Source organism: Numenius arquata, chromosome 1 (genome assembly GCF_964106895.1).
Source record: "Numenius arquata chromosome 1, bNumArq3.hap1.1, whole genome shotgun sequence".
NCBI lineage: Eukaryota > Metazoa > Chordata > Aves > Charadriiformes > Scolopacidae > Numenius > Numenius arquata.
Window position 1 is genome coordinate 46160753 of NC_133576.1, and position 25649 is coordinate 46186401.

At 40.7% G+C, this 25649-nt stretch overlaps 1 protein-coding gene across 2 annotated transcripts in view; it reads left to right on the top strand.

The window, feature by feature from the left end:
- EFHC2 (EF-hand domain containing 2) overlaps positions 1-25649 on the top strand; it is a 66908-nt gene that overhangs the window by 16590 nt on the left and 24669 nt on the right. For both annotated transcript variants that reach the window (XM_074154813.1, XM_074154822.1), the window contains exons 4-9: positions 7245-7468; positions 10329-10580; positions 12209-12319; positions 12641-12779; positions 20604-20769; positions 21769-21911. In XM_074154813.1, the coding sequence (XP_074010914.1) occupies positions 7245-7468; positions 10329-10580; positions 12209-12319; positions 12641-12779; positions 20604-20769; positions 21769-21911 (1035 nt within the window). The remainder of the gene's footprint in view (positions 1-7244; positions 7469-10328; positions 10581-12208; positions 12320-12640; positions 12780-20603; positions 20770-21768; positions 21912-25649) is intronic.

Here is a 25649-nt window from a genome sequence, read left to right on the forward strand (position 1 = left end):
GCTCAGACGGCTGTTTTCAGGAGTCTTCTTGCAGAGTAGATATAGCAGTAGTGGGGTAGATCAAAGGTAGATCTTCTTAGCTTGGCTGGTTAATGCCTTGAGGCCATGGGATTACCAGTGCTTGTGCCATAACCCACAAATGAGAGCTTGATCATCAGAATGGGTGTCCCTGGGCATGGTGAAATCAGAGAAATGTAGTTGTTTCCCACCGTACTCTCCACTGTGGGTAGCACTTGTGGCTTTCCAGAAAAAAAACTTAGAGCGGCTTACGAGCTGCAGGAAGATTTGGTGAAGGAACAGCTGTCAAAGAAGTTAGAAGAACTTCTAACTTCAGTTGCGATTTTACAAAACTAAACCAAATTGGCTTTGGGAAAAATGTGCTTTTATCATTGATCAAAATCACAGTGTGACACAGTAAATGATCTGTGGGAAATGTATTTCAATTACTTTAAAAAAGGGCATTATGGTATCAGCTGCTGTACTTGGACATGAATTTGAACAGATAAGTTTGCTATCAAATAACTGAAATTTAAACTTCATTTAATTTTGGAAACTGCCTTCCTATAGTTTGAACTTTGGAAAGTATTAGAAGCATTTGAAGAAATCTATACAAACAGAGAAATTCAATGCCAAACACAAAGGAATGCAGAGGCTAACCTGAACTTGAGAAACCAGAATCAAAGCAAAAAATACCAGGACAATCACAGTGCACAAAAACTGACTAAAGATAAGGGATTACAGAGTGAAGAGAAGGACAGTAAACTTGACCACATAACAAACTCCACTGTGTTCTTCCAGAGCCAGAATGCTCATTATTTTTTCCCATATAAAAAGAAATTCTCCCATAGAGAGTGAGGAAAGAGATGGCAGTGCAAGTGTTTTGTAGATCTAATTCCCAGTTAACAGGACTGTGGCTGGCTGATACTGTCTTATCAAAAGGTCATTTCTGTCCCATGGGGTTGACTGTAGCTTCCACTGCAATCCAGGCTCTGCAAGCCAGAGGAGTGGAGCAGCTGGCTGGTTTCCCCAAGGTCAGCCAGCTGAAAAAGAGAGTGGAACTGCCTGCTGGCTGGATTCCCAAGGCCGGCTGGCTGAAGAGGAAAGTACAAGCAGGAAAGTGAAGTTGCAGTCAGCTCCTCCAGTATAACCCATTATCTAAGAGTTTAAGACCTCCCTTGAGGCTTTGAAATAATTGTGATTTTTGCCATACTTGATGGTGGCCAAGTCATGACTTTCTTATGTGCTGAGATGGGTGAATAAGTGAATGTAAGAAGCTCCCTTGTTTATTGGGGTGAAATAGTAGTGGTTGCTTCTCTTCCTTTCTGTGCAAGCAGTCAAATTCCAGGTGTTACGCATTCCTCTCCTCTCTCTAATGCACTCTCAAGTAGTGCAGAGGGAATCAGAGAGCTGTGCTGAGGCAATTCTTGATACCACTTTGTTTCTTCTAATGGCTAGAGAGCAGCCCTGAGGAGAAGGACTTGGGGGTGTTGGTGAATCAGAAGCTCAACATGACCTGGCAGTGCGCACTGGCAGCCCAGAAAGCCAACCACATCCTGGGCTGCATCAAGAGAAGCATGACCAGCAGGTCGCAGGAGATTATTCTACCCCTCTACTCTGCGCTCGTAAGACCCCACCTGGAATACTGTGTCCAGCTTTGGAGTCCTCAACACAGGAAGGACATGGACCTGTTGGAACGGGTCCAGCGGAGGGCCACGAAGATGATCAGAGGGATGGAGCACCTCCCCTATGAAGACAGGCTGAGAGAGCTGGGGTTGTTCAGCCTGGAGAAGAGAAGGCTCCGGGGAGACCTCATAGCAGCCTTCCAATATCTGAAGGGAGCCTACAGGACAGCCGGAGAAGGACTCTTTGTCAGGAAATGTAGTGACTGGACAAGGGATAATGGTTTTAAATTGGAAGAGGGGAGATTTAGATTAGATGTTAGGAGGAAATTCTTTACTGTGAGGGTGGTGAAGCACTGGAACAGGTTGCCCAGGGAAGTTATGGATGCGCCATCGCTGGAAGTGTTTAAGGCCAGGCTGGATGGGGCTTTGAACAACCTGGTCTAGTGGGAGGTGTCCCTGCCCATGGCAGGGGGCTTGGAACTAGATGATCCTTAAGGTCCCTTCCAACTCTAACCATTCTATGATTCTGCTACGCAATGTAGCAGCAGAGACCAAATCGTTTGCTGCCCAGCTTCATGAGCTGCTGCCCCATAGTCAAAAGGACTTCACTACTATTAAGGCCTCTTTAAGCTGCTGCTGTAGTTGCCAAATAATCAGAAGCCCTGGGAGAAAAGAAGATATGCTACAAATTATGGTGTGGGAACGTGATGCCACCACCACCAGTGTCAGAGAAAAGCAGTACCCCAACTCCCTTTACAAGAGCACAGTAGAGGAGAGCTTTAGCCTGACCAGATGGAAATATTTAAAATATTTGTGGTGGTGCAGTAGTACAGCCTGCTCAATAAACTGACAAAAGACAAAACAAACATCAAGAATAGCCATCTGTCCTGAGAAACCTGAGTGTTGCACATGCCCAGATCCTCCTATGACAACTTGTAGTAAATTTCTAGAAGTAGAAATGTAATTATTTTCTAGAAGGAAGGACAATTTAAAAAAATGCTGAGCACTAACCTCAACTGATCAGGTTTTATTGAATTTGAAATTCAACAATACAAAATGTATCCTCTACATGTGCAGATCAGGCACAGTGATACCTAATAAAAGCAAAGCTACAGATATTATCTTTACCAGACATTTTGCATTAGGAAAGAAATTCTTATCCCTCAGAACAAAATGGGCTTGTGTATTATACTTTGAAAAGTGATATGAAAAACTAGCTGAAGGCTTATTCACCAGTTCTGAGGTGAATACACCCTCAGAAAACACCTCATACTAGAAAATTGTCAACCATTATATCTTCACTAAAATGATGATTCAACAGGATTTGCATTGTTCTGGATTTATGCAGAAGACTGTTCTGACTTAGCACATTACCTGTTGATTTTTGTAGAAGTGACCCAAGCATTAGCCAAAATCAGGTAACATTTTAAAGTATGTGGTTTTGCTAATGGTAATGCAATTCAGGTTTGTGTCATGTTAAAATGTGCTAATTACCATGTTTTCTGACTAATATCTCTGTGAGCATGCGTCTTAAATATGTGTATGTTTAAGCAGATAGAGGTTCAAATTTATTTTCAGTCAAAAGTCAGTAACCAGAATGTCAGATTTGGTACATGTGGAACATCAGGATGCTGACCGGGTCTTAAATATGGGAGCTTCGAGTGAATCTGCTTTGTTGCTTTATTCCCCTGAAAAATTAAGGGTGTGTTCTCATTGTAGGAGTTAGAATTTAACAAACAACTCTGATAATGTAGTAGTGGAAGTTATTTCATACAGATTAGTCCCTAGGGAAATAAAATGAACAATAAAGAATTTCCACAGACTAACTCAGAAATAAGGCCATTCAAACACCAAACAAAACCACACAGCAATATCTTTCTCCCTCCTCCTCTGCCTCTCTTCATCCCTTCTCTCCCTGGGCTCTCCTCCACCCCCACCTACCCCCAAAATGAAATAGCAGTGCTGGAAAATCATCAAACGGGACTCAGTGGGAAACACTACCAGATGCACAGCTGAAGGGCACTGGAAAGAGATCCAGCTCTGTAGTGAGAGATAATGAGGCAGACCTTTTAGATAATTGTGTCTAGTAAACTATTATTGTAGTAGTAGGTTAGTACTGGAACTATTTTTAGTTTTGGAATTTTTGTGTGTTTACTGTAATTTCTTAAAGTTGCATCTTTCATAATTGTTGTAGTTTTAAACTTGTTGGGAACCTCTGGTGGCAAGAAATTATTATAATAGTATGGGTTGGTGGTGTCTGTCTGGTCTTAACCAGTGGGTGTCCACATTATGAAGCTGGTCTACAGAGGTGTCTGGGTTGATAAACACAGCAAAAACCCTGAGGTTGAAGACTGAGCCATTTTTTTATTCTCTGCATGGTATTTTCACATAACTATACTGAGGTATTGATGTGGCAAAACTTCCACTGTTGCCCTTTCTGTTCTCTCATAATGTTGAAAAAAAGATATTAGTCCCAGCTTTGCCAATCTGCTGTTCTTTGTGAACTCTTAACTTCACTCAGAATAAATCATAGCTTGTCATACGTGCAGCTGCATACCTTTCTTTCATGTATGTGTTACACATTTGTTTAACCTACTGAGGCTGTAGCTTATAAGTTGTTTCTAAAATACTTGTTGTATCACAGAATTGTCGAGGTTGGAAGGCATATCTTAAGATTGTCTAGTCCAACCCTGCTGCTCAAAGCAGGATTAGCTAGAGCCAGATGCCCAGGGCTGTGTCCAGTTGGGTTTTAAGTATCTCCAAGGATGGAGAATCTACAACCTTTTGGGACAGCCTGTTTCAGTGTTTCATCACCCTCACAGTAAAAAAGTGTTTTCTGTGTTCAAATGGAATTTTGTATCTTTTAATTTGTGCCCATTGCCTCTTGTCCTGTCAGTGGGCACCAGGGAGAAGCATCTGTCTCTGTCTTCTTCATGCTCTCTCATCGTGATCACCTAAGGAATCTAAAGATATACAAGTCCATGGGACCTGATGAAATCCATCCCAGAGTCCTGAAGGAACTGGCTGATGAAGTTGCAAAGCCACTTTCCATGATATTCGAAAAGTCATGGCAGTCAGGTGAAGTCCCTGCAGACTGGAAGAAAGGAAACATCACACCCATTTTTAAAAAGGGTAGAAAGGAGGACCCTGGGAACTACCAACCTGTCAGCCTCACCTCTGTGCCTGGGAAGATCATGGAGCAGATCCTTCTGGACGCCATGCTTGGGCACATGGAGGACAGGGGGATGATTCAGGACAGCCAACATGGCTTTACTAGGGGCAAGTCCTGCCTGACTAACCTAGTGGCCTTCTATGATGAAGTGACTAGGTCAGTAGACAAGGGGCGACTTATGGATGTGATCTATCTGGACTTCTGTAAGGCCTTTGACACAGTTCCTCACAACATCCTGCTTACCAAATTGGAGGGATACGGATTTGATGGGTGGACGGTTTGGTGGATAAGGAATTGGCTGAATGGTCGCACCCAGAGGGTGGTACTCAATGGCTTTAAGTCCAGATGGAGAGCAGTGACAAGTGGCGTCCCTCAAGGGTCCGTGCTGGGACCAGTACTGTTTAACATTTTTATCAAAGACATAGACAGAGGGATTGAGAGCACCGTCAGCAAGTTTGCAGATGACACCAAGCTGTGTGGTGTTGTCGATACACCAGAGGGACGGGATGTCATTCAGAGGGACCTGGACAGGCTGGAGAGATGGGCCCAGTTGAACCTCATGAGGTTCAACAAAAGCAAGTGCAGGATTCTGCACCTGGGAAGAAACAATCCTCAGTATAAATACAGACTGGGGGATGAGGTATTAGAAAGCAGCCCTGAGGAAAGGGACTTGGGGGGTGCTGATTGACGAGAAGCTGGACATGAGCAGGCAATGTGCTCTCGCAGCCCAGAAGGCCAATCACATCCTGGGCTGCATCAAAAGAAGTATTGCCAGCAGAACCAGAGAGGTGATTCTGCCACTTTACTCTGCTCTGGTGAGACCTCACCTGGAGTACTGTGTGCAGGTCTGGAGCCCTCAATATAGAAAGGACATGGACCTGATGGAGCGGGTCCAGAGGAGGGCCACCAAAATGATCAGGGGGCTGGAGCACCTCTCCTGTGAGGACAGACTGAAGGAGTTGGGGTTGTTCAGCTTGGAGAAAAGGAGGCTCCGGGGAGACCTCATAGCGGCCTTCCAGTACCTGAGGGGGGCCTACAGGAAGGCTGGGGAGAGTCTGTTTACAAAGGCCTGCAGTGACAGGACGAGGGGCAATGGCTTTAAGTTGGAGAAGGGGAGATTTAGATTGGATATTAGGAAAAAGTTCTTTACCACGAGGGTGGTGGAACACTGGAACAGGTTGCCCAGGGAGGTGGTTGAGGCCCCTTCCCTTGAGATATTCAAGGTGAAGCTCGACGAGGCCCTGGGCAACCTGGTCTAGTTGGGGGTGTCCCTGCTGACTGCGGGGAGGTCGGACTAGATGACCTTTGGAGGTCCCTTCCGGCCTGGACCAGTCTATGAATCTATGAATCAGGTATTTATAAACATTGATAAGACCCACCCCCGAGCCATCTTTGCTCCAGGCTGAACAGACCCAGCTCTCTCAACCTTTCCATAGGAGAGATGATCTCTTAATCAACATCAGTGAGTACTTTTGAAGCATTACCCAATTCAGCAATATATTTGTGAGTTTCCAGCTGATAGACCAATAGTAGATTCCTTCTCTTTTAATGCGGTAAATGTAAACAAATACAATGCTCCCAGAATAACAGTCCTTTCATTTAAATACTATCAAGAGGAAAACTTAAGCATGTACTTACTTTAACAAAGTTAAAATGTCTCCCTTTTTCCTTTATTCTTGCATTTTCCCATTCTTTTTCTTTTGGATAGTGTTCCTGTTAGACTATGGATTATGAGCTCCTGGCTCTCTATTTTGGAGATGGATCAATATATACATTTCCCTACTGCAGCCCAGCAATCAGCCCTGCTCATCTCAGTTGTCTCTACTTTCATTTTGCTCCTTCAGGAAGTTCGGTTGAATGCACCTCCTTCCATGCTTGCTAGATTACACTTTTTTCCTTGGTAGGGCAGTTTTTTTTCCTCTAACCTTAGCTATATATGGGTCTCCTTACCCTGCAGAGCATAGACAAATCTAGTCCCTCCTATACACCCCCTGCCACATGTTTTTTTGCATGACTTTTTGTGTGTGTTTCTTAAAAAGAAAAATTAATGATACTAATGAGTACTGCTTTGCTTCTCAGAAAAAGTGAAAAAGACATCTTTTATCTTAATGAGAGCAGTGTTTTCGCTATTCTTGTTGAAAAAATACTAACCTGTTACATTTCCAGCAACACTTGGGAATTTATTGTAGTGGTTTCCTGTCTGGTCCAAAAGGTGCTAATTTTCTCTATTAATTTAAGTCAAAGTTCTAGAAGATGATCAGTGTAAGTATTGTTGTTAATAAAAAGGATCCTTTTACCTAATAGTTCTTTTGCTGAATGAAGGATAATTTTTTTATCCCATATGACTTCATCTGTTTTGGTCGTATCAGCATAGAAAATTAGCAAGTCTATAAACTGATGGTTAGAGCAGATGATATTCACGCTATGAATTTGTTCTAATTCTTTTACAGGAACTATTGTTCGACGGCATCGGATTCCACTTCCACCTCCTCACGAAGATCAGTTCTATACTATACATCATTTTAATATCAACATAGAAGTAATCTTTTATGGCCGAAGATACAAGATTATAGATTGTGATCAGTTTACAAAAAATTTCCTGAGGAAGATGGGAGTTAGATTAAATCCTCCCGCAGATCGTCCAGATGACCCATACACCAAAAAGCGGCAACAGGTCAGATGAGGCGGTAATAGTGAAAACTTGGTTTTAATAGAAGTGCCATCTCTATTAGTAATATGCATGATATAAAATATTTATCTCATAGCAAATAGGAAGTATGTAGAGGTAGCTATTTCAACATGATCAATCACAAGAGAAAATTTGCTTTTAAAATTTTTATTATATGGCTCATTGTACTAACATAGTGATGTCCCAGATATAAATGATTTTCTCTTCATGTGTTCACATCTCTGTTGAAACAGAATAAAATTAATTGGTAAAAATAAAATAAATCTTTCTGTATTAAACTGAAAAAAATAAAACCAACCTATTATATATTCTACTTAGGATTTTGCTTCAGCTAATTTAATGATAGTAAACACTTTTAAAGTGTTTAAAGGAAGGTCTAATTGGAATTGTTGTTCAAGCACATCTATGGCTTTCTGCAGACTTACTCACTTGGTCTATTCATATGTCAATTTTCATCTCTACCCAACATATTATTAACAGCTCTTTGCATGTGTAAAGCAAATTCTACTGCCACACAGAACCCAGCAGTCTGCAGTTTAAAGGTGAGATTCTATTTTAATGCAGTTCCCTCTTTTATGAGTATATAGGAACACATACACATCTCCTCCAAAAATCTCCCTTACAGCTCCTAAATGCTATGTAGATTCCTCTCTGCAGGATTTGGGGTCTTTTCTCTGGCAATAATAGTGGGAGTGATGTTTTCTGTAGGAGATGAGATAATGACAGTTTCTTTCACTTCTGCTTTTTCTTGGTTAATATGAGTGCAGATGGTACTGTATGTTTTTCTTGACCTGACTCTGTTAGGACTGGTGGCCCACGAAATATAGCCGGTTGCAATAGATCCAGCCTAGTACTCGGAAAGCAACAAATACTCCATGTTTCTGTTGCATTCAACTTAATCCTCCTGTGGAGAAAACCGCTGCAGCTCTCAGTGGCAAAAATTGAAAGTAGTTGTCACTGAAATGTGTAGGACCATTTGCACGTCTTTGAGGCACTCTCAGGCCAACATGTTGATTTCACTTCATTCATGCTTTCAGGCTTTTTGCTGTACCCCAGTGAAGAGTAGTATTTGTATTACATCTCCTGGTTCTGCGTAGTGGTGACTCAGTCTGGGCCATGGGTTGCTTTTCCCTTACTGAGACCTTTGTAGGTAGCAGTATATATAAACACATGCTAAGTTGTCTTTATATTGGCAGACCATGTCAGCATTGTATATGGTACCACATAAACTACTTAATTTTATTTTTTTTGTAAAAACAACAAGCAAAACATTCCAAGTACTGTGCACATGTGTCTAAAGAGAATGGAATGGGGAAAAAGATGTTTGAGAACTAAGAGCATCAGAAGACCAAAAATTACTGGAATCTATGTCTTAATATTTTCAGTTGTTGAGAAATTACAGAAAAGTTACCTAGCAAATTCATGCTGCTTTATGCTCAGACTTCCCTGTGGCTAATTTGTGGAAGGTAATTTTTTTTATTTATTAAGGGTGAATTGCTCTGGACTGCTTTGAGCAAAATTAAATGGGCTTGCACTAGACTCCTAATAGTGCAGATGGCCAGAAAATGAAGGCACGAAGGAAAGAATATGGTGAGATAGAAAATGAGGCCAATGAAAAATGTAGGAAGACCTTAGATTTATATTTCTGTATTGTTGGAGATGAATTCCCATGAGTGATGGCTCTGTGGCTGTATTTGGTTGCTCACTGCATCTTCAAAGGTCAGGAAGGATGAAAGATAGTACTAGGATGGTAATACCATGCATACAAGCATGATGATGCCTGAAACGGGAAGAGTGCTGCAGATCAGCCAGGACATTGGCAGGCAAAAGTTGGTTCTGCTCTCCGTATTTTAAGATTTGATGCTCTGAAAGAATGGACGTCTTCCCTCACAGATTTTTCAGGCTAGATGTATCAGTGGATAAGTAGAAATCTAGACAATGATATGAACTGTCCACAGTCAACAGTTCTTTCTGTTCAGACAACTCGGCTACATTGTCTCATTGATGTCTGTTACTATTCTCCTTTGGAAGCAATTTTGTAGATTAGAAGGACTGTCTTGTCCCTTTAACCCACTTCAGATATAATGGAATTTGATTTAGGAGAAACACCCAGTTCAGGTCACCATTTATATATGTGACTCTAACTGACAGTATGTAAATGCAATCCTCATATTGGATCATCATCCTGGGGTCCAATTTAATACTGTGCTACTGGTTTTGCAGCAGCCATGACTGTAGGAAGCATTTTGTTATAGATCACATCAGCTGGAATATATCTTCAGTTGGAAATTTGCTGTTCCTTTTCGGACCTGTGTGTGTATATTGAGAGAACATACATACCAAGTACCTGCTAGCTCTATGACATGAATTAAAAGTTAATTAACTATGTTTTAAAGCTAAAAGAAAGAAAACACCAAAGGGAAAATAAAGAATTAATTCTTTATACCACATCATCTATAAAAAAATAATTTTCAAGGAAGAAAATCAGGCAGGGTGGTGCTATTTGAGTTGTAGTTGTCTGATTACCATGGGCAATTTGTTGAAAATGTGAGCTGTACTATAAATAATTTAACAATTCTCTGATCTGGAGGACCTTATTGCAAGAAAAACAAGGATCAAAACCATTTCAAAATTGTTTTCATATATTTTCTGAGGGCACAGCAACCCTGTAAATAGTTTGTTGATAATGGCATAAATAGTGTTTCATGTATTGTAATTGTGTGGTGTTATTTGAAAATCCTAAAAGCATATTCTAAGATTAGATGGTACGCTGCAGTTTTTGTATCCTGTTTTTAATAGCAAATAATTTAAAAGGTGTTTCTCTTAATTTCTCCTTTATCTGCAGATTCTGGAAAGTATGAATCCATTGCGCCCTTATGAGCGCATTGACACTTTGAAACAGTTTCTGGAGCATGATGGAGAAGTTTTACGTTTTTTCTGTGTGTGGGATGACACAGAATCCATGTTTCATGACCCACGGGAACTTGTTCTGCGCTATTATTTATCTGATGATACTATTGATATAAAAGAAATTATGCCAGTAAATTCAGGCCGGGATGCAGTTCCACTTTTTCTCAGAAGAGATAAGCTTCCAAAGGTGAGGAATGAAAATTTCAGCTTATTTAAAATTCTTTCACTAATTAAGAAATATTAAATACCCTGTTTTGAAAATCCTGTATTAGGGTTGTAATGATATTTAGAAAGTGTTATGAGAGTATTAATCACAATTACATGATTTAGGTTTTGTACACATATTCATATAATAACTTAATAGGTGATGGGAAAAAATAAGTTTAGGCTTGTCATACTCAAATTAAAAGGAAAGAGAATTTAGGCAGAAATATATCCTATGATTTCTTTTCTCCAGTATTAATGTATTAAGGTAAATGTATTAATAAAGCTCTGCGGTAATGGAAGACCAGAAAATTAATTAATATTGATAGATGAACTAATGTAAAACTGTGGTGCATTCAAATTTGATCCATATGACTTGTGTTTGGAACCTTTTGAAAAGTCTAGTTTTAGTATTCCATAACATTACTTCTCGGTAGCAAACCTAGAGTGATTTCTTAAAACTGAGTTCCTAGATTTGGGAACCTTATGCAAAGCTAGTTAAAATCAATAGGAATCCATGAATAAGCTTTGTCAGGCATTAATTAGGTGCTTATTTGAGAAAGCTCCTCTCAGAGAAATCTTCAAGGGATTTGAGTCCTCTGTAACCTATTATGATTGTAAAATTAATGAGCTGGATACACTGCTGTATTGCTCCAGACAAATCCTGATGATAGAATAACGTCAACCCAAAGATGGAGTACAGTACTGGGGAATTTTTTCCCTTCTTTCCTTCTAATATTGGTAGTCTATTTGCGATGCCAAAAATGTACATGAGATTTTATAGTAAAAAACCTAACAGCAAAATATTGCACTTTTCTCACCTTGTGCATCCTGTGTTCTGAGATGCTGATTTAGCAGTGGCTTTATGTTAACATACCCCTTCTACTATTGAAGTGCACATTGCAATTTTAAGGGCTAGCTTCTTCCTGTGAATTCAGTGGAAATTTTGAGAAGGACAGCAGATCAGTCAGAAGTTGGGGTCTCAGGGAAGGTGGTGTGACAAAATAACCCACATTTGTTAGCCTGCATCAGCAGTTTGTTCATAATTAAAAAAAAAAAAAATAGTGCATTTGCATATTAAGTTTGCTGTTACTGCAATAAATTACTATTGTAATTTTGAAACTTAAAATAGAAACAAAAATACTAACAATTTTGCCTATAGAATGATGCTGACTTGAATCCCCTGTATTTGTGTAGTGGTTAGCACAGTAGGATCAACCCTGAGTCATTCTTTTGTATGTTTTTATAATTATTACCAATCAAAATAATAGCCTTTAGAGCAGATGTTGACAAGGATGTGTTACTTTGGATGTGCTAACATTTGCTTTCTGTTTGCTTCCAAGAAAAAAGAGACTTTACTCTTGGATACACAGTAAGATTCTGAATGCTGCTTCTGGCATACATACTGGCTTTTAACATATACACTGGCTTTTAGGTTTGGTAGTGTAATCTTACCTTAGAATTTACTAAAAATTCTCCCAAGAATGATACTACAATACTACAATATTACAAGAACAGTAAGTCTGTAAAAAACCCTGCTAGTTCTAAGGTAACTGAGTTCCCTTTCTTCACTTAGCTGTATTTGTTAAGAGTTGGTGTCTTTTCTTGCAGTATGCTCCCACCGGGCTGCATCAGCCAGGCACAATCACCAGTCGCACTGTTCTCAATGTGTTTGGAAAGTTAGTAGGAAACAGAGGCCGTTACATTCTGGACAATCGTAAGGTCAGATATTATTGAATGCCTCCAGCTGTTGAATGTCTTTATAGTAGCTTTTGTAATTTCTGTGCCTGTTATCCTCTACAACAAAGAGTTATTTATAAAATTGTGTTGCCACTGGACAATAGCGCAAATGAAAACTACTGAGATTTACTGTATGTAAATTCTGCGTTTGTGGAAGTGAAGTAGCTTAGCATGGGGTGAAAAATACATGCAAATGGACTATGAAGGTTGTATTTTAAAACACACTAAATGACCTAAATTTTAAGAAAGGTTGTGGGATTCTGAGATTTATAGAGCTGCCGTATAAATGTTCCCTCTTATTAGACAGGAGCAGTGCATCAGGAATTTTACAGAGACAGTGACCTGAAAATAGGGGCAGTAATTAATGTTTGGGGAAGGAAGATAATACTCTGTGATTGTGATGAATTCACTAAAGAATATTACAGGACAAAATACGGAATTGGTAAGTAGTGATAATTATCCTTTCCTTGTGAGCATTTTTATACTCCTGAGTTTGACAGAGCTGTCTTTGAATTTTATTACCAACAAAACATGTTCGTTAAAACCTTTAGCAATAACAATCTGTTGTAGACTGTTAGCAGCAAAGCAGTAATTTTGCAGGTGATCTAGAAGGGCTTTCTTATATGTTACTCCATTGAAAAATAACACATAACTTACATGTTCTGTTCCTAACTGCCTCTATTTAAAAACTAGAATGACAAAATAGTCATATGGATAGACTGCCAATTCTTCTTCTCTCCTTCTTGCTCCCATTCCAATAGCTGTGTTTGCAGTCAGAAAATAATAAAGAGCATGTAGTGAGTGAGTAAGTAGAATGAGCTCAATTATTCCCCATTATGCTATGTTTCATTTTATATGGATGTCAGAATCCTCACATAATAAGATTTTCTGATGCAACAGTAGTAGTCTATCACATTATTGGTTTTTACAATGCAGTTTTATGTATTCTGAACCATTAGAGTATGTATCCTGTAAAGTTGCAGAACTGAATTCTCAAAATGTTTAGCAACTATGTCCGTAATGGAAAAGCATTTTGGAAATGTCTAACAATAGGAGCTTTAGTTTATCTGTTTCTGAATTCCCTCAGTCAGACTTGCTAATGGTTCTGTTATGGATAACTTCCTGCAAAAACAACTAAGTTAATTTCTGGCAGTTTATTCATTCAATAAATATAGCTAAGTGTCTGAGTGTTCAGAGATGGTTGGAAGAATTTTACTATGGCCTTTCTCTGACATTGTGAAACAAAATAGCTGGGTAAACTATTTCTTTTAGCTTGACTTGTGATCAGATAGAGTGTAGTGTTTGGATCAAAGCTTGTCTGCTGCATTGGGGGAATTAAATGACGTAGTGTTGCCATTACAACACTAGATTTCTTAATTGGCAAAACATGTCTCTTCAGGACTTCTTTTATTAATAGCTTGGCATGTCTGTACCAAAATAAATCTTTTTGTGTACTAGCCAATGTGTGAGGAAGCCATATTCAATAACCATAGTATTATCTATAATAACAGTGAGTCTAACTCCAGAGATGCAAAACAGGGGGTTCTTCCCTGGGAATTTTTTCGGCCAAGACCGCTGCCGCTGTTTGGCAGCAATATCCTCTGTCTGAGCAAAATATCCTGGAACAGTGAATGGGGATTTCTTACTCACGGCAGGCAATAAATGAAATGCAGCTGGCCATGCTGTATCAACCAAGCAATGCAACCAAGTGTTACACAAACACAAACGCTCTTCCCCTCCTATAACACTGGCTCAGTAATTACTGGTTATGTCTCTGGATGTTAAAGTTAGGTGGTTTGCAAGTTAGGAGAAGTCAAGTTGCTCATGTGCAGAGTTCTAGAAAATTGGGACCGTAGGTGAGCTAGTCCATTCCCATTGTTTTGAGGCAGGATAGTCTATATACACAGATTGTCCCTGACGGGTGTTTGTATAGCCTTTTATCAGCATCCTCCAGTAGAGGAAATCTCTTTTCCTCCTGAGGTATCTTGTCCTAACCTCATAGTTAGAAATGCTGCATAAGAGCTACTCTGAAGCTGGTTTGTGCGAACCGAGTAACCTTTTTTGTCTTACCTTTGTTGGACATGGAGAACAACTGCTCAGTACCCTCTTTTTATAACAACTGTACATATATGAACACTATTCCAATACATACCATCTTACCACCCTACTGCCCTCCAGGGCCATTTGCTGCTAAGGGAAACCTTTCAGTCATTCTCCGTAGTCCATGCTTTTATATTTGTGATAATTTTTCTGTTTTTTTCTCAGTGCTCTCTCCGGTTTATCTGTCTCCTTAACACAAAACACCCAAAGATGTACTCTAGCTGAGACCTTTGGGAAACTGGGAAGAGGCTCTGGTTAACATGAAAAAACCATCCATCTTGATGCAGCCTGTCTTGTTCACAGAAAATACACACTTTCTTAGACCTAAGGGATTCTCACAATTTGCTGTGAAATTCTTTCCTGTTTTCCCCATTAGGACTGAAAAAGCGTAGGTATGACTTTCTAACTGGAAACGACTAGCGGTAGAATCATGGTAGTTTTTGGCTTAGAAGCAGATTTTGAGAAAGGGTGAGGGTTCACCTTTTATTCTTAGTGAGTTACAAATTTTGTTTGTGTCTGGTGGATGTACAAGGTACTCTCAGTGGGCTCAGTCCCACAAAGTGCCCAGCATTCTGCTCCCATCCAATTAAACACTGAGACGTGTTTAATTGCAGTTTGATTCCAATGAGACCATTTACTTGAGTAAGAGTAAGCAAATGGATAAATTAGTTCTTAGATCGAGGCATAATGCTCAGCACCTCATGGCATCAATCCAGCTGTTTGTTACTGTGTTTTCGCATTACTCTCCTTCAATTTATGCTCTTCTGCCAAAGCCATTAAAGAGGCTGACATATTTTTTTTTTGACTCTGCAGTTTCAGCATAAGTTGCTTACTGATGGAATTTGCCCTTTAGGAAAATTAAGGACAGTTTAGATTTCCCTTGAAGTGCGTGATTATGATATCTGATATATGTCCAATGTTGTTTTTGCCTGTTTTGCTCCTTACACTGCTTGTGAAAAGCAAGGGAGAGCTTTTCCATAGGTAAACAATAGCTAATGCCCTTCAATAGGAAGCTAATGACATTACTGTCATCTAGCAGCACTATGAATGCAAGAGAATATGCCTTAACATGTGATATTATCTGTCCAGACTTGCTAGTGCAGCCTCAGAGAAGGAGAAGAATATTCTATAGCCATGTAGGTGTTGTGGTCACTCAGCTGAAACTTGGAATGCACTGACTGATGTGCAGTGGGGGGAAGCTGACACTCATTCTTCTCACTAAATACAGTATCTTAGCACAAAATTGAGTATGAAGTGTAGAGTTGAGTATAAAGTGTTCTTTCTTAAAAACCAGATTGTTCCTGAGGGAATAAAACCAGTAAAATCTGGTTTCCTACTGATTTTTATTCAATGTCCCGGCACCTCCCAAGCCTGTCTGTTACGCCTTTTCGCAGCACCCTGTGATCCCTCTCCTGTCCCAGCTCTCCTCACCCTCCCACCCCCTCATTTCTCAGGCTCCGTCTCTGACTTGCTGCCTGGGCAGAGGAGCGTGCGGGGTGATCTGCTGGCCAGTACATGTGTGCTTTTGGCCATGCAGCTGCTGCTGGATAACAGCTGACTTCTTGCTTTTCCCTCAGTGGGGGCATTAAAGCCTGCTGCCAATTTTCACTGGACTCATCAGAGATCAGAGCCTCTCTGGCGTCTAACCTCACTGCTACACATGGTAGAGACTGAGCAGCGGCTTCTAAATGTACTTATGCATTTACAGATGCCTTTTTTCCTCAGGTAACTGGAATAATCAAGAAGTAAGACTCTGTAAAAGGAGATTTTCTTTGAATCAGAATAAATACTGTCACGTTTTAGCTGCATGGATGCTTCTGTAAGCACAAGATTTTCTTTAATCCTACACGTAGAAGTTGTGAAGATGGTGGCATTGCCTTCTTATTTTACTTCTCACCTAAAATGTGAAACAGATTCTCACAAAAAACAGGTCTCAGCTGTTTGTTATACATCTCCTCTTATGTAGAGAGAACATCGCGTTAACAATGTCATCCCTTCAGGTTGTTGCCAACTCTTGTATTGTCCATATTGCCCAGTCTATTATAGTGGGATTTCTCTCTCCTGTTCTTGGCTGTAATGCTCAAAGGTGTCTGTCTTCTTCCTCTGAAGGCAGAACTTCTTGCCTGCCTGCTATGTAGTGATACTCGGTACGGTTATCACTCTGATCCAAAATATCTACCTCTTGAATCTTCCTTGAAATACGCTTTTATCTAACACAAGGGTTTTCCTACAGTTCTTTGACCGAGGGCCAAAGGTAATCTTAGAATGTATATCAAAATCTTACAGTGTATATTGAAACTGAAAGCAGACAAGCTCATTCAAGCTGGTTTAATGCTGTCTCTGTGGCAACAAATTATTTTTGAGGAATTTAGTTTTTCTTACTAAGAAGACTATGCCATCTTCAAATTATTTATAAGCTAAAGATGTGGCTGGAGCTGTTTTGTTTCCTGCTGTTTCCAGTGCTTGTTCCAAGTCTCACTCAGGTTTTGATGTCATGAGAAAAAGTTGCTAGTATGTGACACACATTTGATATACTAGGTGAAATAAACACCCCAGTGCCAGCCTACCTCCTGCTGGGCATCAATTGATGCAGTAGCAAGGGGTGAAACTGTCCATGGGGAAAATACCTGTGCTATTCTTTCTGGAAGTAGAAATTTGTAATCCTAGACTTTCCATTTACCCTCTACTCACTGTAAATTCACATTGAAAATGGGACAGCCTGGAAGAGAGCATTGATTCCTTTTTCAGACTGGACAGAGGTAATTTTCTTAAGAAACGGTGATAACCTTGAGAGGTGTGCATTTTATGTGTGAGTGCAAGTTGTCTGTCTGATTCTACCCTAACGATGCGTGGCAGAGCAAAGATGAAATGAGTTTTGAGCTGGTCTGGCTATTAGTGTACTGCACCTAGCCGGCTGTTCAAAAGTTGCAGAAATGAGTTTATAACTAGTTTCATAAACTGTATTTCTCCATGGCAATTTCTTCCTGAGTTTCCTCATTCACAGGAGAGAATCTGAATACATAATCCTTTAAAATCCTGGAAACTGTATGTGGCACGAAGTTGGCTGTTTGCGCTCGGGGTATCTGAATGAAGCAAGGTCATTTTACATCAGGGAAAGGATGGGAACCATCCAGGGCACTGAACTTCTATTTGAACTTCGTTTACTCCAAGCTTGGGTTATGAAGGGTTTAATATACTCTCTGGGACCAACACAATATTCCTCTTAATTTGTAGTTTTCTTTGAGTTTATAAATCTAATTTTCATCCATATGTGCTGAAGTATGTCCTAAGGGAAATGCTTTAGCATTTCTAAATCAGCGCCTTATGGGTGAGTGTTAATGTGCGTGCACTGTGACCCGCATGTAAACAGATTAGCTTGTCTTTTGAGTTCGTAACTGAACGTCCTGCCTTCCCAAACTCTTTTTGGCAGGAAGCGTGTTATTTGCAGCCATGTAAGAAGAAGGGGTTTGTTTTTTGCTAAAATACAGCTTTACAAACCTCCGGGCATAGCGGGAGAAGATATCAGTGCAGATTAACATATTGCGTAATTAAAAAAAAAAACAAAAACAAAAACAAAAACAAAACCGTTAAGGTTTATCAACAGCACCAAGACCCTAATTAGAAGAAGCCGAGATCGGGAGTTCAGCGCCGGGCGGCGAGAGGGGGGAGCGGCTGCCCCGCCGCGCGGCCGCTAGGTGGCGCTGCGGGAGCGCGGGAACCGCCCGCCCGGGGTCCCCCTTGTCGTCGTCCCCCCGCCCCGCGGCCTGGCCGCTGTGGTCGCCTGGCGACTGATCGAGCACACGCCAGCTCAGCGTCACCTCTGGCTATGGGGGGTTTTCCCTTCTGCCTCCCGATATGGCGATTTGCATGTGCCGTGTTTATTTGTAACAAGAATGGCGTGTATAAGTTATGTTAAGTGGCACACTGAAAATGTCACAAGAGGCAATTTTCTCACAGTGTTTAAAAAAATACTATTTTGGTGCATGCTTACATACGCACATACTCTCTCACGCTGCAGATTGCTTTGAAAATTTCTGAATGGGCTTTCTTTTGCATATGGGCTTGGCCTTCATACTTCCGAGTCACAGAAAAGGCACATGTAGCTTTTATGGAGAAAAATGGTGACATGGTTTTCCAAACCCCTTTTTGACTGACTCAGGTGAAGGTATTAACTTTTCAAGTCAGACCATAATCTTCTAAGAGTTAAAGGCCAAAGGAGATCTCATTGTGTTTTCAAGTTAAAGAAAAACTCGGACATCTATATTCTTTCTGTATTTTTCAACTTCATACTGCTGTTAGGCAAGTCAGATTTTAAGAGAGTATGTTGCTTTCATCTTCTGATATAGTCATGTTTAAAACATTTTAATCACAAACCAGTTCAGAAAACGTCCCAAGTGACAACAGTTTTGTCATTCTCCTCTGTTTGTGCTGAAACCCATGCTTCGAGTGTAGGTTATTCATCTCTCTTCAGTTCTGGGTAGAAAAGTAAAGTTTTAAAGAAAAAAACCTTTATTTAATGGGATCCACTTTTATATTCTGGTCACTTACATCCCTCTTTGCCCTCTGGGCTGGGGTTTGCGATCCGTTTTCCTACCAGTTTGCCTCATGTGTTTGCCTTTCACTTACTAGCCCAGCCAGCTCTCTGTTCCTCAGGACAGCGTCTCCAGCCCGCCCAAGTGTGGAGGTGATGGGTCTCCAGACAGGCAGTGCTGTGCCACTTGGGCCACAATTCAATCTGACCTTCTCATTGCACCCATGTTGGTGTGGGAAGGACCCTGCAGGTCGTAGGGAGCAGCAAGCTGGGCTTGGGGCCACAGCAAAGAGAGCCAACCACAGCCTGGGCTGCCCAGAAATCAAGGAAAGTGACTATTCCCCTCTGCTCTGTGCTCATTAGACCTCATTGAGGGAGCCTTGGGGAGGCTGCTGAGACCAGGCAGCCTGGCTCTTCGCAGGGGTACATGGCGGGAGGGCAGGAGACAACATGCATAAGTGGAAACGAGCGGCTCAGAGTTGGATATCAGGAAAAACTTTTCTCCCTGGGGCAGGCTGCCAGAGCAGGCTGTGCAAGCTCCGTCCTGGGAGGTGCCAAGCCCTGACTGGACACAGCCTTGAGCAGCCTAGTATGGCCTGTGGCTGACCCTGGCCTGAGCAAGGAGACCACACTAAAGACCTCCCGAGGTCCCACCCTGAATTATCCTGTGTTCCTATGATTTATGTCTTCATTTGCCTCAGGTCTGCCCATTTACTTTCTCCCATATACAAATTACTTTCTTCCTCTCACCTTTTCCATTTTCCATTAACCTTGTTTAACCAGCAGACTGTATTACTGTTAAGTTTTATGTGAACCCTACATAAATTGAATAGTGAATTGGCAGCTGGAAGCTGTGTTGCAGAGAAAGAGCCACACAGGGAAGCAACAAGGGGCCAAATGGTACAGCAAGATTTTCACCAAAAGAGGAGTAAGGAGGGACCATAGGGCAGCAGGGCTTTTGGAAGCAACCCCTATGGGAAGTGAGTGCAGGTCCCTGGGCAGACGTGTCTGTTCCAGAAGAGCTCCTGCTATGTATCTGTGATAGTCAGGACTACTGGTCACCACAAGGAAAGACTTGAGACTGGGGAAAATGCATAAAAACAAAGCTTCCAAGACTCTGGATAAAGTGAGATGTGGACGGAAGCTATTGTCTTCAATGTGCCAAAATCTTGTCATATATGTATGATTTAAATAATGAATAAAATTTTATTTATTTATGTATTTATTTTCCTCTGGCAAAAAGCAGAAGGCAGGAAACTCATAAGCCAAGTATTTACTTAATAATGTTGTCTCAAAGGATAGAACAGAAAAATTAATTTAGAATTGTTAATTTATTATTTTATCCCATTTTGAAACTATATTTGTCTTTCCTTTTCCCTGTGTATCTTAATGATATTTGTCAAACATTTTAAGATTATAGATGGAATCCTGAAACCCTTAAAGAAACAAAAATTTTGCTGGTGGTTTCTATGAAGTCTTTTTCTATGCTGGAACAGTAGGAGGGATCCTGGTTTGACTTTAATCAGTGCTCTGTTACAGAAATAGGCTAATAAGTATTCATATTGGAAGTTTAAATCTTTAATGGAATGTCTTCATCCAAACAGTAATAAAGAAGTCTTGCTGTCTTTGTTGTAGAGAATTTCACCCCAGTTACATATAAGGCTCCACCACCCCCTAAACCAGAAAAAACATTTCCTCCTTATACTGGATTTGGTTCTGAAGAGGATTCTCTGTGCTCTTGTATGGGTCTGCTTCTCAAGCGTCCTAAAAAGGATTTGAAGAAATTCATGGAGAAAGACAGGTATTTCAGTGAAAAATAATTCCAAACCTTTAAATTAATGTCTTTTTGTGAACGAGATAAATGTTAAGTAGGGACGTAATTTTTTCAACAAAATACACATCTCATCAGACTTTAAAGGGCCAGGTATATGAGGGCTGGTTTAGTAACATGGTACTGCAGTTTTCTCCAAACTCAGCAAAATTTCTTCTTTGACCCTATCTCCTTCCCTTCTGCTGTCTTCAGTGGGAGTTTGATGGAAGTCTTAGTCCAGGAATTAGTCAGGAATTTTGTATGGTTCAGCAGTCCAACACTGATTTGTTTTTCTGTTTGACTTTCTGGCATTTATTTTTTTTTTGCCTGTTGAATTTCATGCAGTTTACTGTAGCAATATTAAGACATTAACCCTCTGCTTTCCAGTATGAACTGGTTTGTCAGGCAGTAGTTGTTGAAGCCTAAGCGGAAAGCAAAGTCACATGCTAGAGATTCACCTGTAAAACCTCTGTAAAATAAGAAAGCTATTAGAAAAAGGCTTGGGAATGTATTGATAGTGAATATAGCAGTACTATAAAACATTTAAAACACAATCACTTAACAAATACTCAATCAGTAAGATCATCTGGTGGGCCTGATTTTGTGGAGATAATCCTAGTATGTTTTGCTAATCAGAATTTGATTTGAAAATATACATATCAATGTGTTCTTCCTTTAGAAATTTTCTGGAAAGAAACTGGGAGCTTGATTTGCAACTGAATTTGAATACAAATTCATTCCAGACCTGTGGCAGAGAAGTAGCTTTTCCCTGAAAATGATTCCTTTCTGTCTGGCTGACTCTAGCTGGTTCTGTTAATTTAAGCTGAAAATGGTTTTTGACAAAGTAGGGAATCTTATGCTATTTCTCTTCTTGGTCCAGAAATAACACAATTAATGTATATTACAAAACTCAGGAGAATGTGTCTCTTAGTGATGAAAACTTTTCTCATACTCCGTTTTTGATTTTGTACCTATTCTTTTGCTTTTTAGAAGTGGCATGGAAAGTAACATTCTGCGCTTTCTTGCAAAACTCGTCACAGATAGTCCTATTGACAAGGATCGGAAATTCATTATTTCCTACTTCCTGAGTGATGACACCATTTCAGTTTTTGAACAGGCACAGCAAAACACAGGTAAGATGCAGTGATGTCTTGCAATCAGTCCCAGTTGCCCTGCTCATTTGATTAGAGTTTACAGTAAACATTGTGGCTGGACTCGGCACTAGCAGAAGCAGAGATGTGAATTTTTAAATGCAATGGGAAATAAATCAGCAGGTCTACTGCATTGTCTTGCATAGTTGTATGTCATAGTAATTTATGATCTTCATCAGTCATAATAATGCTGTTCATTGTATGACAGTACTTGACCATATCCTTTGGGAAGTGAAGTTTAATGCATTAGAACTTTTATTACATTTTAATTTGCAAATTTGGCCTTTAAACATTTGCTTTTGTTGTGGATAACATACAGGAATTGTATTGTAACTGATGATAAATAGGGACAGGAAATGTAAGACATCAAGAATAAAAGACTACATCCTTTGTTTTGCAAGATTGTGTTACGGTGTTCTGGTACCTACATAGCATCCATTGTACAGAAGCAGGCCATGAAAGCAAAACAGCTGTGATTTTTTTTTAACATAATTTATTATGAATCATGTATTGTTGAACATATATAGAGTGAAGATTGCTCTGTGCTAGTGTCTGTACGTATGTGTGTACATAATAGTGAACTGAATTTCAAGACCAGTGTTGAGGTGACAAATGCTTTGTTACTTCTCAGTTGCTTGATCACATTTATCCTATTGCTGGAGGATGGTCACAAAATATTGTCATGGTTAAATTCTTTAGATCACTGTTGTTTGTTGTAGGCTGCCTCCAACCGAGGATATGAAAGGTTATGTGATTTTGAAGCATCTGTTTATTTCCTTGGAGTGTCTTGCACACGAATGGAAGGACACAGAACTGGGAAGGACGTCAGGAAGTCATTCTGTAACTCAGGGAGATAGGGAAGCCTTGGTAAAGCATGAAGCTGTAGGAGAGATTATTGTATTTCTGTGAAGCCCACAGAACATCTATAGCAACAGTTTCAGAGCAGTTAACATCCAGAAGTGCTCTGGCACCTCTCAACATGTGCAGTCGAAGGACTGACTCTTAAAAGCTGCTGTCAGCCTCTGATAAAATGATAGGGAGAAAAAAATCAGGAAATCACATTCTCTCAAAGACAAGGAAAAAAGAATAATAGAAGGTTTCCATAGTTACTGTGTTAGGCTCTTGTGGAACCTTGTGACTAGCTCTTTTGATACTGCTTGAATTGCCCTATATCAGCTTCTTGGCACACAGCACCTTAGTACGGTATATCAGGTACACCCTGTAATGGTGACCAGCTCACTGTGCTCAGTACTAACCTATTTGGTACTCCCAGCTCATTGTCTAGAGCAAAGACTAGAGCAAAGAGAACTGTTGTTCTCAAACTCCCCCTTGCTTCAGGCTCTGGAGCCAGCAGTTGACTTTCTGAGGTCCAGTTATTCTTCTTACAGTTAAGGACTAAGTGTTCTTGTGACCCTTCAGTTAAGCCTATATTGAAAATGATTTCTGATGTTAATCCTTTTTAGACCTATGAATCATAGAATCATAGAATCATCTAGGTTGGAAGGGACCTTCAAGATCATCTAGTCCAACCATCAACCTAACCCTGACAAAAAAAACATCACTGAACCATGTCCCCCAGCACCATGTCAACCTGTCTTTTGAACACCTCCAGGGATGGTGCCTCAACCACTTCCCTGGGCAGCCCATTCCAATGCTTGATAACCCTTTCAGTGTAAAAATTCTTCCTAATATCCAACCTGAACCTCCCCTGGTGCAACTTGAGGCCGTTTCCTCTAGTCCTGTCACCTGTGACTTGGGAGAAGAGACCAACCCCCGCCTCCCTACAACCTCCTTTCAGGTAGTTGTAGAGAGCAATAAGGTCCCACCTCAGCCTCCTTTTCTCTAGGTTGAACAGCCCCAGCTCCCTTAGCCTCTCCTCGTAAGACCTGTGCTCCAGACCCCTCACCGGCTTCATTGCCCTTCTCTGGACCTGCTCCAGCACCTCAATGTCTTTTTTTGTGGTAAGGGGCCCAACAATGAAGAACACCAAAAAAGAGGATGTAGTGAATATCTAGACCCTTCTGTATTCCTAGAGAACTCTTTCTGTGCCAGTGGTGCTACTAAGTCATTTTGAGTGCCCTGCACATGAGTAGGTTTTTGAGAAGGCCTGAGCCTTTCCAATGCAAAGAACTTCTAATGGCATCCCTGCTTGTATCCAACTATATTATGAATGCATAAATAGGGACCTCACTCCCAACCAAAATACAAGCAATTCTCTTAGAAATGTTTTGAAAATGGGTAGAGTACCTGCCTAGGTGTCAATGAGCATTCCCAGTTAGCCCTACTCCACTGTAACATCAAGATTTAGCTCTGCTTATGGAAACAGTGTCCTGTCATTATTTTATCAGCTTCCTGCCATCCAGTGGACTGTAATTTATGCAACTTCTTTTATTACAGTTAAAGATACATACACTTATATATGTATTATGTAATGCTGCTGTGAGGCTCAAGAGCAGCTCAGCTCTCCACTATTGAAAGAAATGTTTGATTGGTGTTCTTTATGTCTGGAGACATGTAAAGGATGCTAAGGGTACAGCTGCACTGTTAAAGAAGTCCAGGGAACTGTTTGAGCCTTAAACCCTAATCATATGTATTGCCTGTTAGGTCACTCCTGGTTCTCCTTTGTGCCATTCCAACTAGTCAAGGCTCCAGAGAGCCTGGGGCCCCTCCTGGAGGATGCTTAACTCCAGAAAACTCTCATGCAAGGCAGTAAGGACAAAGCTGCACCAGGTTTGGCTTGCTCCACCCTCATTAGTCATCTAACGCTATCCCAGGAGGTTTTGCACACTCAGAAATTCAGGTCCTTCTGCCACACCCAGGGGCTGTGGTACATACCCTCAGTTTGATGTTGTTGGACTGCAGCACAGCCCTCACATACCTTCAAACACTTTGAACACACAAAAATAATAACTGTGTCTTAAGACCCCAGATTTATCACATAGCACCCAGAGCAGAGCCAGAGCCACACACTGTGCAGTGCAGATGTGGTCGGTTGGTCAGGCTCTCAACAGCATGGGTGCCAGGCCAGAGATTGCTCTCTGGCTTCCTTTTATTTTGGGATGAGAATATGTGCTGGGATTACAGCTGGGAGCCCACTGAACATTGCTAGTCAAACAAAATCTGAAACAATTAATAGGCAAGTTTGCATACTAGCAATAACAAATGCTTTAAGATGCATATGAGAGGCAAGTATCTGTAAATGGGTTTTTAATTTCCCTGAGATTTAAGTGTATGGAGTAGCTGACTTTCAGAGGTGGTGGAAGGATGTAGCTAAGAACTGGCCATTGGAGAGTTTAGTGAGAACAGCCTTGAAGAGGCAGGATAAAAAGTAGGGATGGGGGGGAGGTAGAGCAACAGTTGGGAAGAAGCCTGGGACGTCAGAAGCTTTTGTCTTCTCATCTTCCTTCTTTTCTTTCATCTCCTTTTCTCTTCTCTCTCTCTATTCCTCCCTCATTTTAGTCATTTCTGAAGGAAAAATGAACGGATTTCTTTGAGGCTAAGAATGAGAAGGTTTTGCAGAGGTCAGATAAGAGCAGCTAGGAGAAAGGAGTATGTGAGATGGAAAAGTGTTGAAGTGGATAGGGCAGGAGAAGAGTAAGGTTGAGCATGTCTTAGACAGGGGATGAGTTAAAACAGTAAATGGCTCCCAAAGTAACAACTTGACCACCCTTTTGTGCACAGGTTCAAAGGGCTATTTTTGCCTTTTCTTTTTTTCTTTTA